This window comes from Simochromis diagramma, unplaced genomic scaffold (assembly GCF_900408965.1).
Source record: "Simochromis diagramma unplaced genomic scaffold, fSimDia1.1 OVJJ01000685.1, whole genome shotgun sequence".
NCBI lineage: Eukaryota > Metazoa > Chordata > Actinopteri > Cichliformes > Cichlidae > Simochromis > Simochromis diagramma.
In genome coordinates this window covers 4539313-4563053 of record NW_024387477.1, presented here as the reverse complement: position 1 = coordinate 4563053, position 23741 = coordinate 4539313, and the positions used below count along the sequence as shown (strand labels likewise).

Sequence of the window (23741 nt, the reverse complement as noted above, 5' to 3'; positions counted from 1 at the left end):
TACACACACACCTACACACACATAGGCACATACATATGCACAGGGGAATAACAGTTTATGATCTCCCGATTTCCCCCATCAGAAAGTAGGGCAGCTTTGACTGCACCATCAGCCCAAGATGAAAGAGTTATCAGGCCTCAGCTTGGCGCAAAGCACACTTCACTAGCACCAGACACTCTCAGCGTTAGCTTATCTCAGCTTGCCTGTTATTCATTTCAGCTCTGCATGATGTTGCTTGCATTTCTTTCAGAAAAAAAATACTCTCCCCATCTCTTACCTTTTGCACATTTTCTCCCACTGCAGACCATGGGAGCATGGTTGACAAAGCAGGTACCGTATCTGACTCTGGTGTTTTGTTTCTTAGCCTGTGGTGGTAGAAGCTAGCTGCTGCATTTGTGGGTTCTTGGCCTGGCTTGGCTCTGTAGACTCTGTGGTGCTATCTGTCCGTAGATTAGGGCTCCAGCCTCAATGATGACTCCCTACATGTAGTGCACTCCCATTACAGCAGTGGACTACAGCAGGGGTTAGCTGTCATTGAGCCTTGATGTGTTGTGGGGTACCGTAGAGCCTAGTGTGGTATCAGCAGTGTCGAGGGGCTGTGCTGTGAAAAGTGTGATCGTGCATGCGTGTGAGCGTGTTCTCCTAATATTTCCAACGTGGAGCCTGGAAACACAAAAAAAAACACTCAGGTATTCCACTCATGTGTTGTGTAAACACAATCTGCTTCACACGAGGAGAAAATAATGAAAGTTGTAAAAAAGTTTGGAGGTAATTGGTGTATTTCATAACCCAATGATGCAGGTCCTCAATGTGGTGTCAAATACATACAGAACTGTTAAGTGTGTGTGTGTGTGTTTACATTTGGGTTTGTGTGGCAAGTGTCGTGGCCATGGTAGAGTGGCTGCTAAATTTATTTTGTGCACGTGTGTGTGCTTGATTATGCTTGTGTGACTGAAAGGGCCTACAGTATTAATTTAAGAATTTCTGATTTTCAACATCCCCGCCAAAACCAAACCAAACCAAAAAAATATGCCGTTTAGTCAGATCACTCAATAATAAACAGAATAACAGCTGAGGTTAACACACAGAGACGAGTTTGGGTCTGAGGTGAGTTGTCTCACACGCACAACAAGAATGCTTAATAGATAGCCCCGCAGCTGAACCTCTGCCGGGTTGCACGGAGCGGCACAGATTGCCTGACAGTACAGGTCCCTGGAGCGCCGTTGAGAGTGTCCTCTCACCCTCTACGCTTAATGGAATAGCTCTCATTGTTTTATGAAGAGCCAACCCAGAGAAAAGGTAAATTGCAGGGTTAAAAAGGGAGCAAGAGGCAGGGCGCAAAAAAAAGAAAAAGGAAGAGACGGAGCCAAAGGGAAGCAGAGAGGCAGGTCAAAGAACAATTTGGGATAAAGCAATCAATGTAATTTCAAAGGTAGCTTGTTAAGAATAGGAGAAGCAGCTAAGTGGGGTATATTTGAGAAAGTACAGCGTTATCTGGTCCATCTATGAGCCTCGATCGCGGATTTATGGCTGTGACCTTTACTTCATGACCTTTAAAGGAGGCAGAGCTGGGTACAAGGGGAATGGAGAGAAAGGTGGAACTTTTCAGTACAATGTCTCAACTTACTTTCTTTCATACACTTTGTTCTCATTCTATCTGTCTCTATCTCCGCCTGCCTCCCTCTCACTTCATCCTTGGAGTCCTACACGATATCTTTCGAGTCATATGCCCCACCATCCACACCCACACCCACAGACACTGCACACCACATAATATGTGTGTGCGTGTGTGTGTGTGTGTGTGTGTGTGCTCACCCATAACCCAAGGCAATTTCTTCTCCTTTTTAGGAGGATTTCATCAGAGTCCAACCACATTACTGGGGAGGGTGGACTTAATAGTTTCTGAAATCCCACTTTATTCTAGTTAGTATGAGGGGGTATCGACTGGGTCCTGGCATTAAAGAGAGAGGAGCCTCGTGCCGGCCTGCCCAGGCAAGCCAATCAATGCCCGCTATGGATTGTCCTGTCCGGGTGCTTCATAAGTATTTGGCTGCTTTTAAATGGCAACTCCATTTAACAGGCAATCACTGCTAACTGCCTTTGTTCCCCGAGCTCAATACTTGGGGACAATCTATTCCAGGCTGACTGTTAATACAGCATCATGAGCAGTCCCCTGATGCAGAAAATGGTCATAATTAAAGATAAAACCTTTGATTTGAGTCTTCGTGTTGAACTGAGTAACGTTGTTAAGCTCGCCCGGCTCCCCACCTCTTCCACCACAAACAAGATGGTGCGCCGTCTTTCTCTAAAAGTCCTTTGTTGACTTTCCCCCCTCATCGTCTGTTGGTTGAGACATATGATAAAATGCCAATCGGGGTGAAATGCCTGTTAATTTAGCCGCTGCCACGGTTTAGATTGCACTATTTGTATTCATAATGCATGGCTTTATTGATGCAGCGATTTGTTAGAGGGCAAAATTCTACAGTGCAACTTGAGTGAAAATATGTTCATTAATCTACTGAGCAGGACTCAGTGAAAAGCATTTCATATTCATAATCTCTTACTGGGTTATTTTGTCCTTCCTCACTCTGTCGGCACAATAGTACCGAGTGAGAAATGTCAGGTCATATCTCCAGGGTGTGTCGTGCTGGGCGTGTGCGTGCGTTTGCGAGCGAGAGCCTTTTCGTGCATGCACGTATTGTTTTATCAGTCAACCCTTTTCTTTGCCTTCGTCTCCCGTGGGTAGACTTAAGAGTGTCGCACCCCGCTCCCTCATTTGTTTAAGAGGAAATCACTGTGACAAGTTTGTTTGGGGCTCTTTGTGCTGCTGGAGAAAACATTGTCATTGTGTGTCATCATGCCTTTTTTTCCCCACCCCTCCCCTCCTTGATAGATTATAATGTGGCAAACAGACAGTTTTGCATTAGAGAGGTGGGATTTCGAAAGATACGGGAAAGTTGTAAGGGAAGCCAGGAGTTAAAGGCTTTTTTTTTTCCCTTTAAATGGCATTGATGGGGTACGTTGTCTCAGCATGGGTGCAAATGATCAAATGGAATCGAGTGATTTTTAAAGAAAAGTTTTGATTTTGTGGCATTTAGGAGATATTAAATGGTCCCAATTTGGTGAAATTGTCTTAATATAGGAGTCAGTTAAAAGGAAGAAATGAACATTTTGTGGAAAATTGATGTAGTCTCAGGCCTATCTGTTCATCACAAACGACCAGCCATTTGGCTAAGATTAGCATCAAGCCAGGAAAAAGCTAGCTTCGCTGTACAATGTGCAAAACTGTCTCACTCTGGTCCACAGTTTGTCTTTGTCCTGTCTTCCTCCCCTCACCCCTAACCAGTCGCAGCAGATGCCCCCCCCCCGATCCTGGTTCTGCTGGAGGCTTATTCCTGTTAAAAGGGAGTTTTTCCTTCCCACTGTCACCAAGTGCTTGCTCATAGGGGGTCATCTGATTGTTGGGGTCGTCTTATTGTAGGGTTTTTGCCGTACAATATAAAGCACTTTGAGATGATTGTTGTAATTTGGCACTATACAAAAAATAATAATAATAAATGAATTGAATTCAAAACAACTTATTACACGGGGTTATGCATGAGGCTTGTTTGTGCCCTATAGCGCTATAACTTTCTGGATTTTCTCCTGGATTCCTGGCCAACACGCAGTCACAACACTCCAGGAAGTCTCTGCTGCCTGGCAAGAAATAATCCCGCACATACCTTCCTGTAAAATGACAAAATGCAAGTTTTCGCACTCCACTTTTAGCATATAACATGTTATTTTGTGCAATTTTATCAGAACTGATTGATGGATATTATAACATAAGTGCCAAGTTAGCTGTTTCCCTGCTTCCAGTCTTTATGTTAAGATAACTGGCTGCAGTTTACAGCCTCACATAGAGAAATATGGCATGTATAAAGCATACACATATATATAGCATATATAAATATGTATATATGATATAAGCCTCCAAAAGTTACCAGATAATATTAAAGTGAGAAAATGGCACTTTCCTCTATAATTGCAAATTCCCTTATCCAGAGCACCTCAAAACGTCCGCTCTGCCTTGCCTTAAAGTCACTCCTGAGTTGAGGGTGCCCTTGCTATGCTAGTTACAGAACTTACTTGGCTCCAGGGTCGTAGATTCTGGTAAGGGTTTTTTGCATACGCCGAAGCGAAGGTTTATTAGTTCATGGACTGCCACCACACAGACACACGCATGCACGCACACACTCTGTCAAGCATAATCTCATTCTCTCATGAGAAAGCATTACTCTCAGGCCATCAGAATCCCATTACCTACACTGAATCATAAGTAAGAGAGAGAGAGTGAAACTGCACCCGAGAAAGAGAGAGAGATGATCGGGTTGGGCTCCATCCAGTAAGTGAATAAAGTGATCTATCCACCTCGGTCCACACACACATATACACATACTAGGAGGCATCCCTCAGGTGCAGAGACATAAAGATGGAAAGGTGTGCATGGAAACTGACCTCCTGATTGGAATTGATTCCTGAACAATCAGCACTGGCAGTATGCTACCATTATTTGGTTACCACACTGAGTGTGACTCATTGATCTATCATTACCATATGAGCATATGTGTGCGTGCGTGTGTTTGTGCGTGCGTGTGTGTGTTTTCATCTGTGCATCATTAATGATAAAACAAACATCACCTTGTTTCTCTCCCTCCCCCCCTCCCTCTCTCCTCTCCTGTCCTCTTCTCACAGATGGCTGTCCTAACTTGTGTAACGGTAACGGCCAGTGCACCATGGGCCAGCAGAGTTGGCATTGTGAATGTCAGACGGGGTGGAGGGGCCCTGGTTGCAGTGTTGCCATGGAGACCTCCTGTGCCGACAACAAGGACAACGAAGGAGGTGAGTTTGGGTGGGGGGGCGTATAGTGCCTTAAGAATTCAATTAGCAAAATCTGCTTCTTCAAAGAAATAAAGGATGATGGAGAAAATAATAAATTAAACAAAATATAAAATTAAGGTCTCCTGAGAAGAGCCTTGACTGTGGATGGCAAAATTAAACTTTCCTAAGTGAAAGAAACAGATTATTCAAAGCTTCTTCTTTTTTTTTCGCGTCCCTTAGAGCATTTATCATTGCTCTTCTTCTATCAGATGGACTGACAGACTGCATGGACCCAGACTGCTGCATCCAGAGTCCCTGCCAGAACAGCCCCCTGTGCCGGGGCTCCCGGGACCCTCTGCTAGTCATCCAGCAGAGCCCGATGTCCCAGCCACGAGTCCGCTCCTTCTACGACCGCGTCAAGATGCTTGTGGGACGGGACAGCACCCACATCATCCCTTTGGAAAACCCGTTCAACTCCAGGTATGGCAGGAAATTCAACCGCTAGCAACTAAGGCCATATCTTAAGAATGTGACACAAAAGAGCCGTTCACAGAAACATTACAGATCTCATATTTTAAAATATGAGAATAATATGAAGTCACCGGTGAATATCTATACATACAGTGTAGTGATACTGTTCTACGCCCCACAAACTAGCAATACAAGCCACTAATGAAAGTAGGAATGCAGGATAAAAGCTTTGATCATTTACATTTACTTTGTCTTTCGTTGGTGTTGCAAACACTGTAACATTGTGTGGTGACTGTGCATGACTGCAAGTTTGCATTTCAGGCGAATCTTAAAAGATTTGACATTTAAGTGAAAAAATACGAGCCGTGGAAAATTTCCAATCTTTAGATTTCCAAAAACAAATATCAAATAGACTTTGAAATGGTTCGTACAGCTAGCCAAGACCTTAACAAATCCCACAGCCAATTGCTGGCAAGCCAAGATTCCCCATAGATTTAGAAGAGCTGTGAAGCGCTGTCCACTGTGTTGATTTTCCTCCGAATATATTTACACATGCTGACATCGGACGTTTCAAAGAAAATAACTTATCAAAGCGACGCTACCCTGAAATGTTTAAATGTTAATCTGCGTCTATTAGTTCTCGAGAATGCAATCTCTCGCCCGTACTTAACAATACGTGCACATCCCATCTATATTGTCATGGTTTGTTTACGTGATTGACACGAGCTCATCTAGACGGTGGGGGTAGCTGATTGTTTCTAATTAATGAGTGGTGGAAGAGCAGGGCAATAATTGAATGGGCAAATTGGATGATTGAAAGATGGAGAGATTAATCAAATCAGATGATGGATGGTTTGGGAAGACTGGTTTGACAGGCTGACTTTCGCTCCCCTCACTTGTGTCTCCTCTGTCTTCTTCCAGCTTGGCATCTCTAATTCGGGGTCAGGTGTTGACTACAGATGGAACCCCTCTGGTGGGGGTGAACGTGTCTTTTGTCAACTATCCCCACTACGGATACACGCTGACACGGCAGGATGGAATGTATGTACAACAGCCACCCAGCACTCCTTGCTGAAATATGGAAACTACCTCACCACATAGGCTCTGTTATTAAATCAGATTTGATTAGATTAGGTTAGAAAACTGATCCCACGAGAAGGCAGTGCTGTTGGTGGAACAAATAATTAGATACATGAAAGAAAAGGAGATTTCAAATAGCAGAGGAGTAAATGTATGTAACAAGAACAACACAACTGAGGATTGTAACACTAGAATCTTCTCTGAAGTGAAACTGCTAAAAAGAAAAACATATGTACATTATAGCAAATGCAGAGGAAGAAAGGGAAAAACAAAGTGCATAACGCAATGTAGGGTTTAAATTCTTCCTTCTACTTCATTACCTCTTACTTCTTCCTCCTGTTAAACTTGATTTGATTTCGTGATTTCACATGTGATTTTCTTTTTCACTGTAGCGATCAAAGCAAGGTTGAATCAAAGCCTTAACAGCTTAATTTTTGAATTTCTTAGGTTTTTTTTCTTCTTTGATAGCCACTTTCCAAACACATTTAGTTAAGTCATCTTACATGTCTTTTTAGTTCCTCTGCAGGAATTCCAGCTTCTCGGCTGCTTTGATTTGACTTCTCTGTCCAATTTCCCCCCCAACAACTTCTATTGAATTTAAGTCTGGCTGACGTCTCTAACATGTTATTTCAAAATTTGATTCACTGGTTCTTCAGCCTGATCTCCACGCATTAAAAATACATTTTTCTCCTCTCCCTGTCTTCTGTCATATTCTTTAAGCAATCGCCTTTTATCATTTGTTTCTTTGCAGCGTTTTCTTCAAGAAATATGCAAACTTCTTGTAATGTTTAATTGACCTTGAATTCCAGACGCGGTCTTCAATGAACACATCTGCGTCTGGTCTTGTTTGGTCTCGCGGATTTTATGTTATTTTCTCGCAGCTCCTCACGCAGCTCTGGCCATTTCCCATAAGACGTGTCAATTGTGTGCGTGTGTGTGTGTGTGTGACCTTTTCCTCTACTAATCATTAACCTACAGCTGTTACCCATAATTTAGTGACAAAGGGTAAAAGGATAACATCTAATAAAATCACTTCTGTTATGAGACATGTGTTCTAACGTCACCTTGTTCATATTTCAGAGCAGACCGATGGCTAGGTTGGCCTTCAACTTGTCACCTTGTTGTGGTCTGTGTACTGTTTTTTGGACCGTAATTAATAATGTCGGAATATTTATTTCAGGTGTTTTGTTGTTGTGGAGTAATTGCTGTGTTAAGCTCTGTTTAGGTCTAAGTAACTTGGCCTGTCCATCCACCACGGCACTCCCCATGTATACCTCATTCCCGTCCTCTTCTCGCAAACCTCTCCAGGTTTGACCTGATAGCTAATGGTGGTGCATCACTGACCCTTCGGTTCGAGCGCGCCCCCTTCCTGAGCCAGGAGCGCACCGTGTGGCTGCCCTGGAGCCAGTTTTATGCTATGGACACTCTGGTGCTTAAGACAGAAGAGAACACGATCCCAGGCTGTGACCTGAGCGGTTTCGTCAGGCCTGACCCACTTGTGATTGCATCCCCTCTCTCCTCCTTCTTCAGCTCCAAGCCAGGGGAGAAACCCATCATACCGGAGACACAGGTGCAGTACCACTGACCTCTGGCTGCCGGCTAATCTTCCTTCTGGTTCCCTCGCTCTCTTCCCACTCTCCTGTATGCTTATCTTTTTGTAGCTCTCTTTCTCCTTCCGCTTCCATAGTTCCCCCATTTTATTCCCTCTTTCCTATTCCTTTATTTCTCCCATTGTTTTTTTGCCATTTCTTGTCCTTCAGCCATCAGTGGAAGCGTGACCCCCATTACTCCCTCTTTCTCTAATCCTCCCTAATCCCTCTCTCCCGCCATCCTCTCTTTGTCTTCCAGGTGCTGCATGAGCAGATCGAGGTGCCTGGCACAAGTTTAAAGCTGTGCTACCTAAGCTCCAGGACCCAAGGTTATCGCTCCCTCCTCAAGGTCACCATGACTCCAGCTGTGGTGTCCATGGGCCTTCTGAAGGTTCACCTGATGGTCGCGGTGGAGGGCCACCTCTTCCAGAAGTGGTTCCACGCCTCGCCCAACTTGGCATATACCTACATCTGGGATAAGACAGATGCATACGGGCAAAGGGTCTACGGGCTTTCCGAAGCTGTCGGTAAGTGGAAGGGATGGATAGAGGAAAAGCTGTGCTGGCGGGCACAGATCATTTTTTTCTCCCAGCCTTGCACACCCTGAATACATTAGACACTTTACCACTAAGACAGCACTGGTTATGACAGAGGGAGTGGGGCTAATTAGTGAGCCTGAAGGGAAGATAATACACCAGAAACCCAGCTTGGATCCACTTCGCAATATGGCCCCAGTGAAGGGCTCTTTTTTTTTTTTCATATGTCTATTTTTCATTGAAGCCGCATTTGGTTCAGTCAGCCAGCCGTAACTGTGGTGAAGGGTTATTAACCATCAGGAGGAGTTAGCAGTTAACTACTGGAGCAGCAAGCAGGAGTCCAGGGGAGCCTCAGTGCTATTACATTCTGCTGTCACAGTCGCTCACAGATGCTGTCAGCCAAACACTGCTGTCAGGCCACAGATGCAGTGGACATCTGGGGCTTCAGTGTGGAGGGGCACAATGTTTGGAAAATTGCATTCGCTGAAAGATCTTAAATGTCCCTTGAGTAGGAGCAATTTTCCAATTCCTGGAGAATATAAAGGACATACGTGGCTGATGATTAGGTTATGTTTTGCTAAGCATAGATACAGACACAGGTATACTGCATTACTGCTTGTAGTGAAGCTGAAAATGTGCTGGCAGCAGCACTCTCTTTAACTCAGGAGGGAGATGATGTGTTAACACACTTTTTTCCCTTTAACAAGCAGGAACACAACAGCACACCCATGACATGAAAAAAACCCAAAAACAAGCACGTAACACAAACACTCTCTGAGTAGTCTTCAAAAATACACCTGATCGCAACTAATTTCCCTTAATTGTTCAATTTATTTACTCAAATTAACCGTGGCTCAGTCAGGACGCGAACACGATCAGGGCATTATTTTTCCACGAGCAAAGTTTTTACCGTTGCAGCCAGCGTGGCCTCCAGGTTTAAAGGGCAATCTTTCCAATTAGCAAGCTTTTTAATTGATTTAACAGCATGCCAGAGTGTTAGTAAGGTGCGAGTGCAGGTTTTGGTACAGGTGCTAACTAGCTTCTCTGTGTTTCACACCTTAAATGAACTTGGGAGATTATATTTTGATGAAGTTTCACAGCCTCTCTTCCTATGTTGTTTCTTAAATGATTCTTTGATGTTTTCTCATCCCTTTATTTTGCACGTTCCCCTCCACCCAACCCCACCCCTCTCGTTTCTCTTGCCTCTACTCTTTCCTGCATGTAGTGTCAGTGGGCTATGAGTATGAGTCATGTGCCAGTCTCATCCTCTGGGAGAAGAGGACGGCCCTCCTGCAGGGCTACGAATTGGATCCCACAAATCTGGGCGGCTGGTCGCTCAACAAGCACCATATACTCAACACACGCAGTGGTACGTATACACACACACTTACACACTCATAGTTATGCAAAAGCCTTTTCTGTTTGTCCCCTGTTTTGCCTTCCAGTTTATATTTAGCCCGTTCCCTGTGTGTAGCAGGTTTACAGTACACAATGTGCTATTGTCTTGGTGGTGATGGTGGAGAGGGGTTAGACCACACTGCGCTTCCTCTAGTTGAAGTTGCCAGACTTTTACCTGTCAGTGAGGATTTTCACAGGAAGTGTTGTCTCACCTAGTTTGACTCCCTCATCTACTAAAAGTGTGCACCGACCAATCAGCAGCAGCTACTAAAACAGAGACAGGTGGTGTGGTTGGCAGAGACACCTTTGCCAAAACTTAGTTCGGGATCGCTTGAGTGGTATTCCATAAGCTGTATATAAAAGATAGATGATCTCACCTATTGGTTTGTGAACTCCAATTGTGAAGCCTTAATTTTAGCATTATGGCCATTGCCGTGTTGGCGCAGGATCAGCTAGTGCCAGTAAGCTCGGTTACCAAGTCCGTGTCGTTTTCTCGAATAGACAGAGATAAATGTGAAATAATACTAGAATTTCATTCATTAAAACTGGAACCTCGGCTTCTTGGACATGAGCTGACATAATATTTGTCACCGCAAACCCAGTCGTGAAGTCCAGTTCAGTGAGTTGAATTAGCTGATAGCTACCAATTAAAGGGAACTGTAGTTTTGTTTTGGGGGTTTTTGGCACTTTTATGTTGGCTTCGTTTTTCAACCCTAAGGGTTGCCGCTTGGTTCGAACGAGCTAATTAGCTCACTACGCACAAGTTCAGCCGAGGCTAAAAGCTTCCAGGTATTAAATTTAAAAAAAACATTGAACAAGATAAATTTTGCATTCTTGATGGCTCCACCAACGAGTTAAAGTAAACCATTTCTACATCGGGGTGGATGTGATTGGGGGTAGCTGATTCCACTGTTACCTGTGGAATAATGAGCCCTTATCTGCTTTTGATATATCTGTTTGTCTTTTGTTGTTCACAGGCATCCTTCACAAAGGCAGCGGGGAAAACATCTTTGTGACAGAGCAGCCTCCGGTAATCACAAGCATCATGGGGAACGGCCGCAGGCGCAGCATCTCGTGCCCCAGCTGTAACGGCCTCGCGGACGGCAACAAGCTGCTGGCTCCGGTTGCTTTGGCAATGGGCATCGATGGCAGCCTGTATGTCGGGGACCTCAATTTTGTGCGCCGGGTCTACCCATCTATGAACACAACTGGCATCCTGGAACTGAGGTAAACCTCCAGATCTATGGGAGAGTAAATTACGAATTAATAGAATAGTAATCAATAGGAAAGCAGTTGTGAATTTAGAGGTTTCTCTGTGTTGCAGATATATTGAGGTAAGTCACCAGGAAAAGGAAAAATTGTGGATAAAGACTGGATGTTTTCAGTGCTTACAAGATGTTAGATGAAAGAAGTGAGGTGAGAGACTTGGACTGGCAAGAAATATAGACTGTGCTAGATAACATTTCCCCAGGGTGTTTTTACACATCTTTAAATGTTGCTCTTCACACCACTGCCAGCTTTGTGTTGCTCTCTGTAGGTTGCTCTGTGCAGACTGTGTGAATTAACATTTGTTTTGCTGTGCTTCTGTCTCCCTTTCTTTTCTTAAAGGAACAAAGATTTCAGACACAGGTAAGAGGCTCAGGATGAGAAATTAACAACATGCCAGTAAAGGAAAAAATAAATGCAAAAGCGCTTCAAAGTATCATTTACAATGTAAATCCAGGCTGATTTTATAATTATACCCGTTTTGGTTTTTTTTGTCTTTTTTTGCTTCAGTAATAACCCAACCCATAAATACTTTATGGCTGTGGATCCGGTATCTGGGGCGCTGTTTATCTCAGACACAAACTCGCGACGGATTTACCGCGTGCGGTCATTAACCAGTGGTCGTCTGCTGTCGGATAATGCTGAGGTCGTGGCGGGGACCGGGGAGCAGTGCCTGCCCTTCGATGAGCGCTGTGGCGACGGTGGAAAAGCCACTGAAGCTACACTTATGAGCCCCAAAGGTGAGCCACTTAGGGGGAATTTCACGTCACAGTTAACTTCATATTGTTCAGATTGCATTTTCTTGTATTACAGTATAAAATGTGGATACAGACTCTTAAGACATCCTTCGAAATGAGTTTTGTTGAGGAGACTTTGTGATCCACAGTTCAGTTCACAAGACGTGTAATTTAAGGGGGCTTACATTTTCACTGATGAGGTTTTTTTTTTTCATAATGCGCCCATCTTATGACTCAACTAAAGCAGGACAGAGACAGAAGGAGGTTATAAACCAGGTTAATGTTAAACTTATAATGGGATTATTTTTGTGGATCATTGGATCTCAGAACACTGTGACACCAAACTGTCAAGGATGTCACACTGTCACATTTCTTGTCATGTGTGTACATGTAGCGCCACAGATGTTAGAATATATACACTGTGTGCATGCGAGAGTGCATGCATGTGTGTGTGTATGCACGGTTCATGAGATAAGATGGGACGATCAGGGGAAGACAATGAACTGCTGATTCTCTCTTACCCATCACGCAGTCAGAAAGCGTCAGTTCCTCCCTTTTCCTGTTTCTTCTCTTCCTCCAGCTCTTCCGCTCTTTTTCCTATTTATCTCCGTATCATTTACTCTGTGCACCCTTCGCTGTATCCTCCATCTGTTGTTTACTATCCCAGTGCATCTAGAAGTTATTTCTGGGCACACTTTACTTGAACAGTCACACCTCTCTGAGCGTCTGCTGTCTGATAGACTGACGGGGTGACACCAACCCAGTGATAAAGGATAAAACGGAGAGAGGTATAAACAAGTCGAAAGTTGGGTGTCAAAAAACAAAAAACAAAAAAGAGATCAAGAGGAAACCAAGGAAGGAAGAGAAGCGCAAGAGATCACTCGCCATTCTAGATGATCTGCGTGCCGTCTGCGGTTGCCCTCTAAGGGGAGTTCAGCTCGGCATCCCGATGACTCATCCCAAAACTAACATTTCTCAACAGTTCAATGCCCGTTCCATCTCTGTGTTCCCTCTCATTCGATGAAGCATTGAGCAATTGAGCGGCCCGGGCTGCTATTCATTTTCAGCGGCTGAAAGAGTGAAGTTTAATTGACTTAAAATGTCTATGGGTATGGCCCCGCAGTGTTTGAGTTATGAGTCGTCATTCACGGTGTTCATCTCCCCCCGCTGACAGGTATCGCAGTGGATAAAAACGGGCTGATGTATTTCGTGGACGCCACCATGATCCGCAAGGTGGACCAGAATGGCATCATCTCTACTCTGCTGGGGGCTAACGACCTGACCGCCGTGCGGCCTCTGAGCTGTGACACCAGCATGGACGTCAGCCAGGTGGGAGAGAAAGGGGGGGAAAAAGAGACAAAAGCCGACGGTGTGATTGATGATGATCTAAGAGCTCCCTTAGTGCTGAGCTATGATGACTCTGTGGAGTAGAGCCAGCCGGGAGGTCAGGGAAAAACTGATTTAGGGAGGGATTAAAGAGTCAATGGATAAATGAATGGATCAGAAGAAAGTGAACACTGCTGCAGTCACTTAAATGAATAAGAGACTTGTCTGAACCTTGGCACCCTTTCGGTATAGATACCGTCTCACAGATCGTATAACTTCTGTTTCTGCCCGTCAGGTGCGTCTTGAGTGGCCCACAGACTTAGCCGTGAACCCCATGGACAACTCTCTGTACGTCCTGGAAAACAACGTCATTTTACGCATCACTGAGAACCACCAGGTCTGTACATACAGGGCTGCAAACCCATTAGAGTGCACACTCACCATAGGCTTTGACAAGATTTCGTCCCAATTAGCCTTCCTAAAGCCAATTTAGAAGTAAAAAGTTCAAATTCGAAGTTTTGCAGGAAAATTACTGATTAATTAGTTCTAGGAAGATACTACTTACTACTTTGGAATCTTATGTTGGCATCCTACTTTTTTGGATCTTCAATAATTTCTGCATTGTTTCCTAAAGGTGAGCATTATAGCAGGTCGGCCTATGCACTGCCAAGTGCCGGGCATTGACTACAGCCTCAGTAAGCTGGCTATACACGCCGCCCTGGAGAGCGCCACAGCCATCGCCTTGTCCCACACCGGCATCCTATACATCGCCGAAACAGATGAGAAAAAGATTAATCGAGTGAGACAGGTATGCGGTTGTCTGGTTGTTTCTTTGTTCAAAGTGTGGGTGTTTTTATTTATTTATTTATTTGTTCATTTATTTATTTTTAGGTGAGCACTAATGGAGAAATCTCTCTCCTGGCCGGTGCTGCCTCTGACTGCGACTGCAAGAACGACGTCAACTGCAACTGCTTCTATGGTGACGAGGGCTACGCCCCCGACGCTGGCTTGAACTCCCCAACTTCCCTGGCCGTGTCCCCCGACGGGACTCTTTTTATTGCAGACCTCAACAACATACGCATCCGAGCCGTGCGAGCGAACCGGCCCGGCCCTGCCCTCTCGAGCGTCGGGTACGTGGGATCGGCGCAGTACGAAGTCGCGTCTCCGAGGGAGCAGGAGCTGTACGTCTTCAACGGGGAGGGGCTTCACATCCAGACAGTCAGCCTCGTGACTGGGGAGCCGCTTTTCAACTTCACCTACAGCCCCGACGGCGAGCTGGCCATGCTGGTGGATAACTGCAACAATACTGTGAAAGTGAGGCGGGATGGGCTGGGCCAAGGAGGAGGAGCCGGCCTGCTCAGACTGGTGCTGCTGCCTGAGAATCAAGTGGTGACCCTTGCACTGGACCCCAGTGGGGGGCTGCGTAGTGTGTCAGCCTTGGGCCAAGAAGTGGCTCTGATGAGCTACAGTGGCAACACGGGCCTTCTGGCAACCAAAGCTGACGAGACTGGATGGACCACATTTTACCAGTAAGTGTGTGACACTGTGTGCATTGTCTTCTTTGAGTGCTGTCGGGTTCATTTCCATCAATTCCCGTCCTCTGATTCCTGCTTTCTCCTTGAGTTTCACAAAGTGCTCTGCTGCCCCCAAGTGTTAGCTTTTATATCTACAACCAAACACCCCCACCCCCTCGCCAAACTGTTTTTTGTGACTGTTGGGTGTGCGCTCGATTTTCAACACACAGGTGGCACAAGTGTGAACAAGTCTGCAATCTCCCATTTCGCAGGTATGACAGCGAGGGTCGACTGACCAACGTGACGTACCCGACGGGCATGGTGACAAGTCTGCACCGAGAGATCGAGCGCTCCATCAACATCGACATTGAGAGCTCGAGCAGAGACGACGATGTCACCGTCATCACCAACCTGTCCTCGGTTGAAGCCTCATACACCGTGGTACAAGGTAGGGGACACGCTTAGCACATACCTGGACACACGGAGGAAAAATGATCCGGCATTGAATTTTTAAATACTTGTGAAATGATGTGGCACAAAGACAGGCTAATCCTGGGTTCAACTTATCAACATGGAACAGTGTAAATCAAGCAACTATCGTTCATTAGTCATTCTGAGTAGACTTTTAAGTAATCCTGATAACGGTGAAGCAGATCTGTTTATGTGGTATCATCGCCCTAATGAGATTCATGCAGGCTCTAGCACTGCTTTGTCTTAGCATTCAAAAAAACACAGCCGCCCTCTGATGCTGAATGTGCTCAGGCCTGCCGGCTCTAATTGAAAGTCTTCTAATTTTCACTCAGTTATGTGCATGCTCCAGGAGATTATTTTCTTTCCCCCTACCCACACCCAGCCCTCTCTCGCTCCCCTCTTAAGGAGTAAAATTACCAATATATAGTTAATCCCAGCTGGGATCATCCTGCTTTTGAATATCATCACAGCAAAATTCATTAACTCGTGTAGAGTGAATCCTCCTCATCCCTCAAGCTCTCTCCTTACACACAGACAGAAACACACGCACACATACTGACAGTTCCCATGATCCCTGAGCTTATTTGGTCTGTTTAGAGAGGTGGGGGGACAAAGACAAAGAAGAAGAAGAAGAAGAAGAAGAATTCTCCCGACCCCCCCCACCCCTCCACTGACCGGTGCCGTGTGACGGATGTCTGAATCCAGACCAGACTCGTTACGGTCCAAAAACATTGAGAAAACGTTGCGTCTACATATATGTTTAGTCGTCCACCTTTGTTGTGGTAGAAGAGAAGAGTTGTTCACACGGCTGTAAGTAATTTAAGGTTTCCACTGCACTGTGTGGGTTTGAGCACAGCTCTCTGCTGACATACTCACTTAACCGTCTCCCTCACTTTCGGCTCTTTCTCGCTCTCTTCATTAACTCCAGCACAGTGAATTCTCCTTGGCCCTCCAGCTCTCATTTCACCCTCTCTCTCTCACGCACGCTCGCTATCCCTCTACCTCGCTTCTGTTTTATTACGAGGTTGTTCAGACAGAGAGAGCGGAGAAGATTTATCTAAAGGCTGTTGCTGCCAAGTCAATGGAAAAAGCTTCACTTGTCTGTTTGAGGCATTGTTAAAATGTGCCTGGAGCTTTATTACAAATTGGCCTTATGGATTACTGTCATTTATGGCAGGACTTCAAAGAGACAACCATCCAATCCCCTACCCCCTCACCTTTTGTAAGTGAAATAAAGAAAGCTCCCAACTCTGCATCTTCTCGATATTTCTGAGCTGAAAACAATTTAATCTCGCTTTTAATCACTTCATTGTGGTCGGGGGTGGGGAGGAGAGCTTGCTTTCAGACATCAGAGGGAAAATTTAGCCTCTGCATTAATCACGGGCTTATCTGTCTCTATTCTTGTTGAAGTCGATAAATTGGAGAGATGTTGATTGTGGAGCGATGTCTCTTTAGCCTGAGGATTTTTCTATTTAGAATAGCGCGCAGTTTGTGGGAAGGAGTCAGAAATCAGGTCCGCAAACGTTTAATGGACACGATCTGATTCCGACTGACATAAGCCTCTGTGACTCGGATTTCCCATCGCCATCAGATGCTAAAGTGCCCGTTCTGTCGGATCACTTCTGATTGGTCCATCGGGTCTAAGCTTGGATTTTGTGCGGTAAAAAAACAGAGTAAATACGTGAATCTGTCAACACAGGCTGCAGTTTGCCTGACAGAATCAGCTCATCCAAACAGTAGAAAGCTTATGTAACATTTCCCAGACCACAGTGAAAATGCAGTACGGTTGAAAAGCAGTGCAAAGATAAAATGATACAACTTGTCTGATGGAACCTACAGTGTTTTTTTTATCTTTTCACCTTCTTTTACTGTACGTATAGTAATTTTCAGAGTGAATGATCCTATGTATCCTTGCCTGAAAGGTCATAAAACGTAATGTATTCTCCTCACCAGTGTTCATGTCCTATCTATTGCCAATATCCTCTACATGAAACTAGTACCTTCACATTGCTATTCTGATTTCATAGATTATAATTTTTTTACCGACTGTCTGACCTGAATCGAATACTTTGAGGTTTCGATTTGCTAAGATTTAGGTACTACGCTTCTTCTGAGGTACTGTCATTTGGATCTCAACACAAGAACTTAGGTTGCAGTTGAATAGTCAGACTTTCTCTGTTTCAAACCACTTTTCATTCACCTCAGTGGAAAACATCATGAAGCAAAGGAAAGGTGCAGAGGAGAATTTGCAAAGATGTAGGCAAAGAGACTGCACTTACACTAAGCTGTTTGATAATATGAGGAGGCTGTTGACCTGAGTGTGCCAGGTAGAAGCTGAAATTGCCCAAAGATGAAGCACTTTCCACTTTATTAGTTAGATTGGAGTTTGTAAGAAGAATATCTTTTCCTGTCACAGCGGTGGTGTTGTCTTAAGAGATGTTGCTCCCCCTCCTGTCCACTCGTATTTTCTCTTTCTGTCTCTCTCCGCTGAATCGACTTTAACTCATCCTTTATTGGGGCTTTCAGCATCTCTGGAGCAAAATTAAGTAATGATAATCCTAAAAGTTGGCAGTGAGTGCAGCAGCTCCCAAAACAAGGATATAAGCACACAACACTAAACTAAACAACCTTCCCTTTTACATTATTTTAAAATGGCTAATTAGCTTTATTTATATACCGCTTTTGTAAACTCATGCTGAAAAATACTTCACATGAGGCAGCAGCAGATTTAAATAAAGTGGAACGTTTCGAGTTGGTTTAACAAATTGTTAAAAGTTTTCGAAGTGTTTGCATATCAGCTCCAGATGTGGCATTAGGCTGACAGTTTAGCAGTCTAGTCATCACTTTGTTCTCAAGCATTATCTTCTTTCCTTTCATAGTCCGCTGTAGCCTGTGCTTAAGGAAGTCATAAAGGAAGCACTAAAGCACTTTAGTGTTTACCAGCTCTTATTATGGTCGCCACACCCATATTTCCGGGTCACTTCACTCATTGTGGAAGCTTCCCAAAAGACATTGGCTATTCAGTTGGAACCTGGAAGTCTCGTGTGCCTCTCGTCTTGTCTTTGATGCCGTGTCTGCTGGTGTCCCCCTACAGACCAAGTGAGGAACAGCTATCAGCTGTGTAACAACGGGACCCTAAGAGTGATGTACGCCAATGGGATGGGCATCAGTTTCCACACAGAGCCGCACATCCTGGCGGGTTCTGTCAGTCCAACCATCGGCCGAAGGAACATCACTCTGCCTACAGACAATGGTCTCAACTCCATTGAGTGGCGACTGCGCAAGGAGCAGACCAAGGGCAAGATCACCGTATTTGGGAGGAAGCTGAGGGTAACCAATTATACTAACCTGTCCACTGCTTTGTTAAAATCCACATGTGCAGTTCACTTAACTTACCTGACAAACGCCTTCCTTTTCTTTAGGCTCATGGCCGCAATCTCCTCTCCATCGATTTCGATCGCAACACCCGTACGGAAAAGATTTACGACGATCACCGCAAGTTCACGCTGCGCATCATGTACGATGCTCAGGGCCGGCCAGCTATGTGGTTGCCCAGCAGCAGCCTGGCCGTAGTCAACGTGTCGTACTCCGCCACCGGACAGCTTGTAGGGCTGCAGAGGGGAAGCATGAGTGAGAGGACGGAATTTGACCCCCAGGGACGCATCCTGTCTCGCTCTTTTGTAGACGGGAAGGTGTGGAGCTACAGCTATCTTGACAAAGTGAGTGCATTTATCTTCAACACTGTCATCCGCAGAGTCACATCCAGAGGAAGGCATTAGCAAGAAAGTACAGTAATTTGGATTGTAGGACTGAGTGAAATAATACATCATTTTTATGGTTATGAAGGTTCAGATTTGTCAGGGGAGAGAGCAAATTACTCCTGGTGCTATTTCACAGGAGACAAGTCACCCAGTGATAATGCTATTATATTAATCCGTATTTCACCTCCCTGCTCTGCTTCCAGTCCATGGTGCTGCTCCTGCAAAGCCAGAGGCAGTACGTCTTTGAGTTTGACGCCTCGGGTCGAGTCACAGCTGTCACGATGCCCAGTGTCGCTCGCCACACTATGTTCACGCACGTGTCCGTTGGCTATATTCGCAACACCTACAACCCTCCAGAGAGCAACGCCTCCATCATCCATGATTTCAGTGAGGACGGCAGACCTCAGGCCGTACATTACCTGGGCACCGGGCGGCGTGTCCTCTACAAGTACGGCAAGCTAACAAAGCTGTCGGAGATCGTTTACGACAGCACCGCCGTCACTTTTGGGTACGACGAGACAGCCGGCGTGCTAAAGATGGTCAACCTGCAGAGCGGGGGTTTCTCCTGCACCATCCGCTATCGCAAAATGGGCCCGCTTATCGACAAGCAGATCTATCGCTTCAGTGAGGAGGGGATGGTCAACGCGCGGTTCGACTACACCTACCATGACAACAGCTTCCGGATTGCCAGCATGAAGCCGGTCATCAGTGAGACGCCACTGCCTGTTGACCTCTACCGATATGATGAGATCTCTGGAAAGGTGCAGAAGATTTGTTCTGGTTTACTTTCCTGTTTTAGCAACGCCCTTTCCAAGTATTTGTAGCTTACCTTTCTTGCTTTTTCCTCCTTACAGATAGAACACTTTGGAAAGTTTGGGGTCATTTACTACGACATCAATCAAATCATCACCACTGCCGTTATGACACTGAGTAAGCATTTTGACACCCACGGTCGCATCAAGGAGGTCCAGTACGAGATCTTCCGTTCTCTCATGTACTGGATGACAGTCCAGTATGACAGCATGGGACGTGTGGTGAAGAGAGAGCTTAAGATAGGGCCCTACGCCAACACCACACAGTACCGCTACGATTACGATGGAGACGGGCAGCTCAGTGGCGTCAAGGTGAGAAGAGAGGCTGGGATTCTAACCGTGCGGTGTGTCTTCATTAGAGGCTGAAGTATCCATAACTCTGATTTACAAACATCATTGTTTGTTTCCAGGTGAATGATTGGTCTACCTGGCGCTACAGCTACGACCTTAACGGTAACCTCCACCTGCTGAATCCTGGGAACAGTGCCCGGATCTTGCCTCTGCGTTACGACCTCAGAGATCGCATTACGCGCCTGGGAGATGTGCAATATCGCCTGGACGAAGACGGCTTCCTGAGTCAGCGTGGGACGGACGTTTTTGACTATAACTCCAAAGGTCAGCTCCTGCGGGCGTACAACAGAGGTCCAGGAGGCTGGAGCGTTGTATATCACTATGATGGGCTCGGTCGCAGGGTGTCCACGAGGAACAGCCTGGGGCAGCACCTTCAGTTCTTCTATGCTGACCTCAACCATCCAACCAGGGTGACGCACATCTTCAATCACTCCAGCTCTGACATCTCGTCACTCTACTATGACCTCCAGGTGGGCGTGGTTGGTTAATTATAAGATCATCCTGTAATGTTTGTGGTACAGACTGATTAATCAGCACAAACACGATCCTGAACTAAAATGGGAATTTGTAACTGTCCTATGATCAGGGTCATCTCTTTGCCATGGAGGTGAGCAGTGGAGAGGAATATTACATAGCTTCTGACAACACCGGCACACCGCTAGCAGTCTTCAGCAGCAATGGACAAATGATCAAACAGGTATCCAGCTGTGAATCACACCTGTTCCACATTTATTCCCTCCACCATCCGCATTGTTGTTTATATTTGACTGATCTGCTTCTCTTACCCAGGTCCAGTACACCGCCTACGGCGAGGTGTATCTGGACTCTAACCCAGAGTTCCAACTGGTGGTGGGTTTCCACGGCGGCCTGTACGACCCCTTGACGAAGCTGGTCCACTTCACCCAGCGGGACTACGACGTCTTGGCTGGGCGGTGGACCTCACCTGATTACAGCATGTGGCCCAAGATAGGAAAAGATCCCGCTCCCTTTAATCTGTATATGTTCAAGAACAACAACCCACTCAGTGACATGCTGGATGTTAAAAACTACGTCACAGGTAGATAGTTACAAATATTATGTGGGCCAAATGGTGAAATGTGTTGTATGAATATTTAGCCCTTGTACTCTGTCTCAGATGGTTGGCTGTGTTTCTTCCTGGCATATTAAAAAGCAGGGAAAATAACGCTTCTAGTTTACTTAACAAGCTCATCTTAGCTTATGTCCTGAGACTGTCAGGAATCTCTAGTGTTCAGCAGAACAGATTGTTGTGGACTAGATAGTTTATGCTAGTAACAATGTACTACAGATGGCACGGACGAGATAAGTCACAAAAGCAAACACGCTTTCAGTTTTTTGGTTTTTTGTTATACTAAAACCACTGCTTCATTTGCTACTGTGTTTAACTTTGTCATTCAGCAAAAGTAATTTCCCCTCGTCTGCTTGCTGTAGATGTGAAGAGTTGGCTGGTAATGTTTGGCTTCCAGCTCAGTAACATAATCCCAGGGTTCCCTCGACACTCGCTCTACTTTGTGGAGCCACCGTATGAGCTGCAGGCCACCCAGCACTGTGAGAACGGACAGGTACACCTATTTAAAATATATACCCACTCTCATTATTAAATCAAATATTGACCATTTTCTTTTAAATCTAATATAAATGTGCCCTGTATTTACTCACTGCGGTCAGCTGTGTGTTATTACATTATCATCTCTTTCAAAAAAGTGACAAAGCTTTTCTTTAACTTTTTCTATATAGCTCATAACCGGCGTGCAGCAAGCAGCTGAGCGCCACAACCAGGCCTTCATGGCCCTGGAGGGTCGTCTGCTCAACAAGGAGCGTCGCAGGCGCAAGGACAAGCCTGGCCACTGGTTCGGCACCAGCACCCCCATAATAGGCAGAGGAGTAATGGTGGCGCTGCAGGAGGGGAGAGTGGTGGCCGGCGTGTCGGCGCTGGCCAGCGAAGACAGCCGCAAAGTGGCTCTGGTGCTCAATGGTGCGCAGTACCTCGAAGGCACGCATTACACACAGGATGGAAAGGACTGCCACTATTTTGTGAAGGTAGGCTCTGCTGACAGCGACCTGCTGGCCCTGGGGCTCACAAACGGGCGCAAGTCACTGGAGAGCGGAATAAATGTGACAGTGAGCGGGCGGTCGAGGAGAGGAGTGACCGTGGAGTTTGCAGTTCCATCATTATTACTGAGCGTTCGGTACGGGCTCGCTGCAGACGTGCTGGACGAAGAGAAGGTAAGACTGTTGGAGCTGGCCAGGCAGAGGGCGCTGGCAGGGGCCTGGGCCAAGGAACAGCAGCGAGCTAGGGACGGAAAGGGAGGCAGTCGCCTCTGGACAGAAGGGGAGAGACAGCAGCTCCTAACGACAGGTCGAGTACAGGGCTATGACGGCTACTACGTACTGCCTGTGGAGCAGTATCCAGAACTGGCTGACAGCAGCAACAACATCCAGTTTCTCAGACAGAACGAGATGGGCAGGAGGTAACAGCCCACTGGAAGGGCGGACTCTTCCCACTCTCTCCCACTTTCACATCTCGAGATTTTGTCCCGGTTCCTTTTTTTTTTCTCTTACCCTCCCTCCTCTTAAAACCCATGGAGATTTAACCAACAAACGGGGTTATTCACGGAACGCTGCAGGGACTTTTAAAAAAGAATGACTTACCAGACAACACATTGTTAATTTTACTGCCACAGGCAAAAAAATAAAAATACAAATAAAAAATACAGTTTAGTCAGTCAGATTTTTTGTTCTGTTTTTTTTTTTTTCTTTTGAAAAAACTTTGAACAACTGAAAAAGCACTGAAGAACTTTGAGAACTGTTGCTTAATGAGTAAGAAGATTCCCCTTTTTAAAAAAGATAGTGATATTTTTGCCCATATTTTTTGGGTCACACTGAGAGCGTCCATGACAGCTACTGGTAACACGGAGGGTTTGCACTGCGGTGGCTTCTGCGATCGAGGCTTATCTGTCTCTAATCGACGCTAGAGGCAAAAAAAAACAACAAAAAAAAGGGACCAAAGTGGAGGAGCACTCCAGAGTGCCGCCATTAAAACTGCTCATCAAAAGGAGGACGTCGTGCACAGCGACAGACACGGCAACGCTAAGAGTTGCCCACCACTATGAGTCGTCTCCCTGTCTCAGGCCTCCCATTGTCCACCTCGGACACCCAACCAAGCAACACGCGGGCTAACGGCATCCTTGAAAAATCCACGCTGTTAACAGACTACGAAGTAAACTTTTTAACAAAAACAAAGTCAAAAAAATGTGATGGCTATATTTGTGGACAGTGGTGTCACACGGCATTGTTTATTTTGAAACGGGGAAAAGAATCATACTACTTACATATGTGTCCGACTACACTGAATTTCAGGATGTTGCGTATACTGTAGATGCCGTAGTTTTGTACGTTCCAGTCGCGGTAGAATTGTGAGACTTTCACATAAGGCACTTCTGTACAGAACGATCAAACACACCGATCACAGAGTCCAGACAACATGCTTACGTTAGTATTTATTTGATTTTCTTCTTCTTTTTTTTTATTTATTTATTCTTAGTACTATA

At 45.5% G+C, this 23741-nt stretch overlaps 1 protein-coding gene across 8 annotated transcripts in view; it reads left to right on the top strand.

The window, feature by feature from the left end:
- tenm2 (teneurin transmembrane protein 2) overlaps positions 1–23181 on the top strand; it is a 211261-nt gene extending 188080 nt beyond the window's left edge. For 6 of the 8 annotated variants that reach the window (XM_040015149.1, XM_040015147.1, XM_040015146.1 and 3 more), the window contains 24 exons: positions 304–330; positions 4735–4881; positions 5130–5340; positions 6253–6372; positions 7720–7981; positions 8260–8527; positions 9762–9905; positions 10912–11161; positions 11543–11563; positions 11711–11940; positions 13112–13266; positions 13559–13660; positions 13898–14071; positions 14155–14792; positions 15050–15225; positions 18343–18578; positions 18671–18967; positions 19213–19770; positions 19864–20133; positions 20232–20642; positions 20759–20869; positions 20962–21229; positions 21622–21752; positions 21928–23181. In XM_040015149.1, coding sequence (XP_039871083.1) covers positions 304–330; positions 4735–4881; positions 5130–5340; positions 6253–6372; positions 7720–7981; positions 8260–8527; positions 9762–9905; positions 10912–11161; positions 11543–11563; positions 11711–11940; positions 13112–13266; positions 13559–13660; positions 13898–14071; positions 14155–14792; positions 15050–15225; positions 18343–18578; positions 18671–18967; positions 19213–19770; positions 19864–20133; positions 20232–20642; positions 20759–20869; positions 20962–21229; positions 21622–21752; positions 21928–22665 — 5945 coding nt within the window. In that variant the 3' untranslated portion in view covers positions 22666–23181. The remainder of the gene's footprint in view (positions 1–303; positions 331–4734; positions 4882–5129; positions 5341–6252; positions 6373–7719; positions 7982–8259; positions 8528–9761; positions 9906–10911; positions 11162–11542; positions 11564–11710; positions 11941–13111; positions 13267–13558; positions 13661–13897; positions 14072–14154; positions 14793–15049; positions 15226–18342; positions 18579–18670; positions 18968–19212; positions 19771–19863; positions 20134–20231; positions 20643–20758; positions 20870–20961; positions 21230–21621; positions 21753–21927) is intronic. The other 2 variants (XM_040015148.1, XM_040015152.1) reach the window with 2 other exon arrangements.
- Positions 23182–23741: the final 560 nt, after the last annotated feature.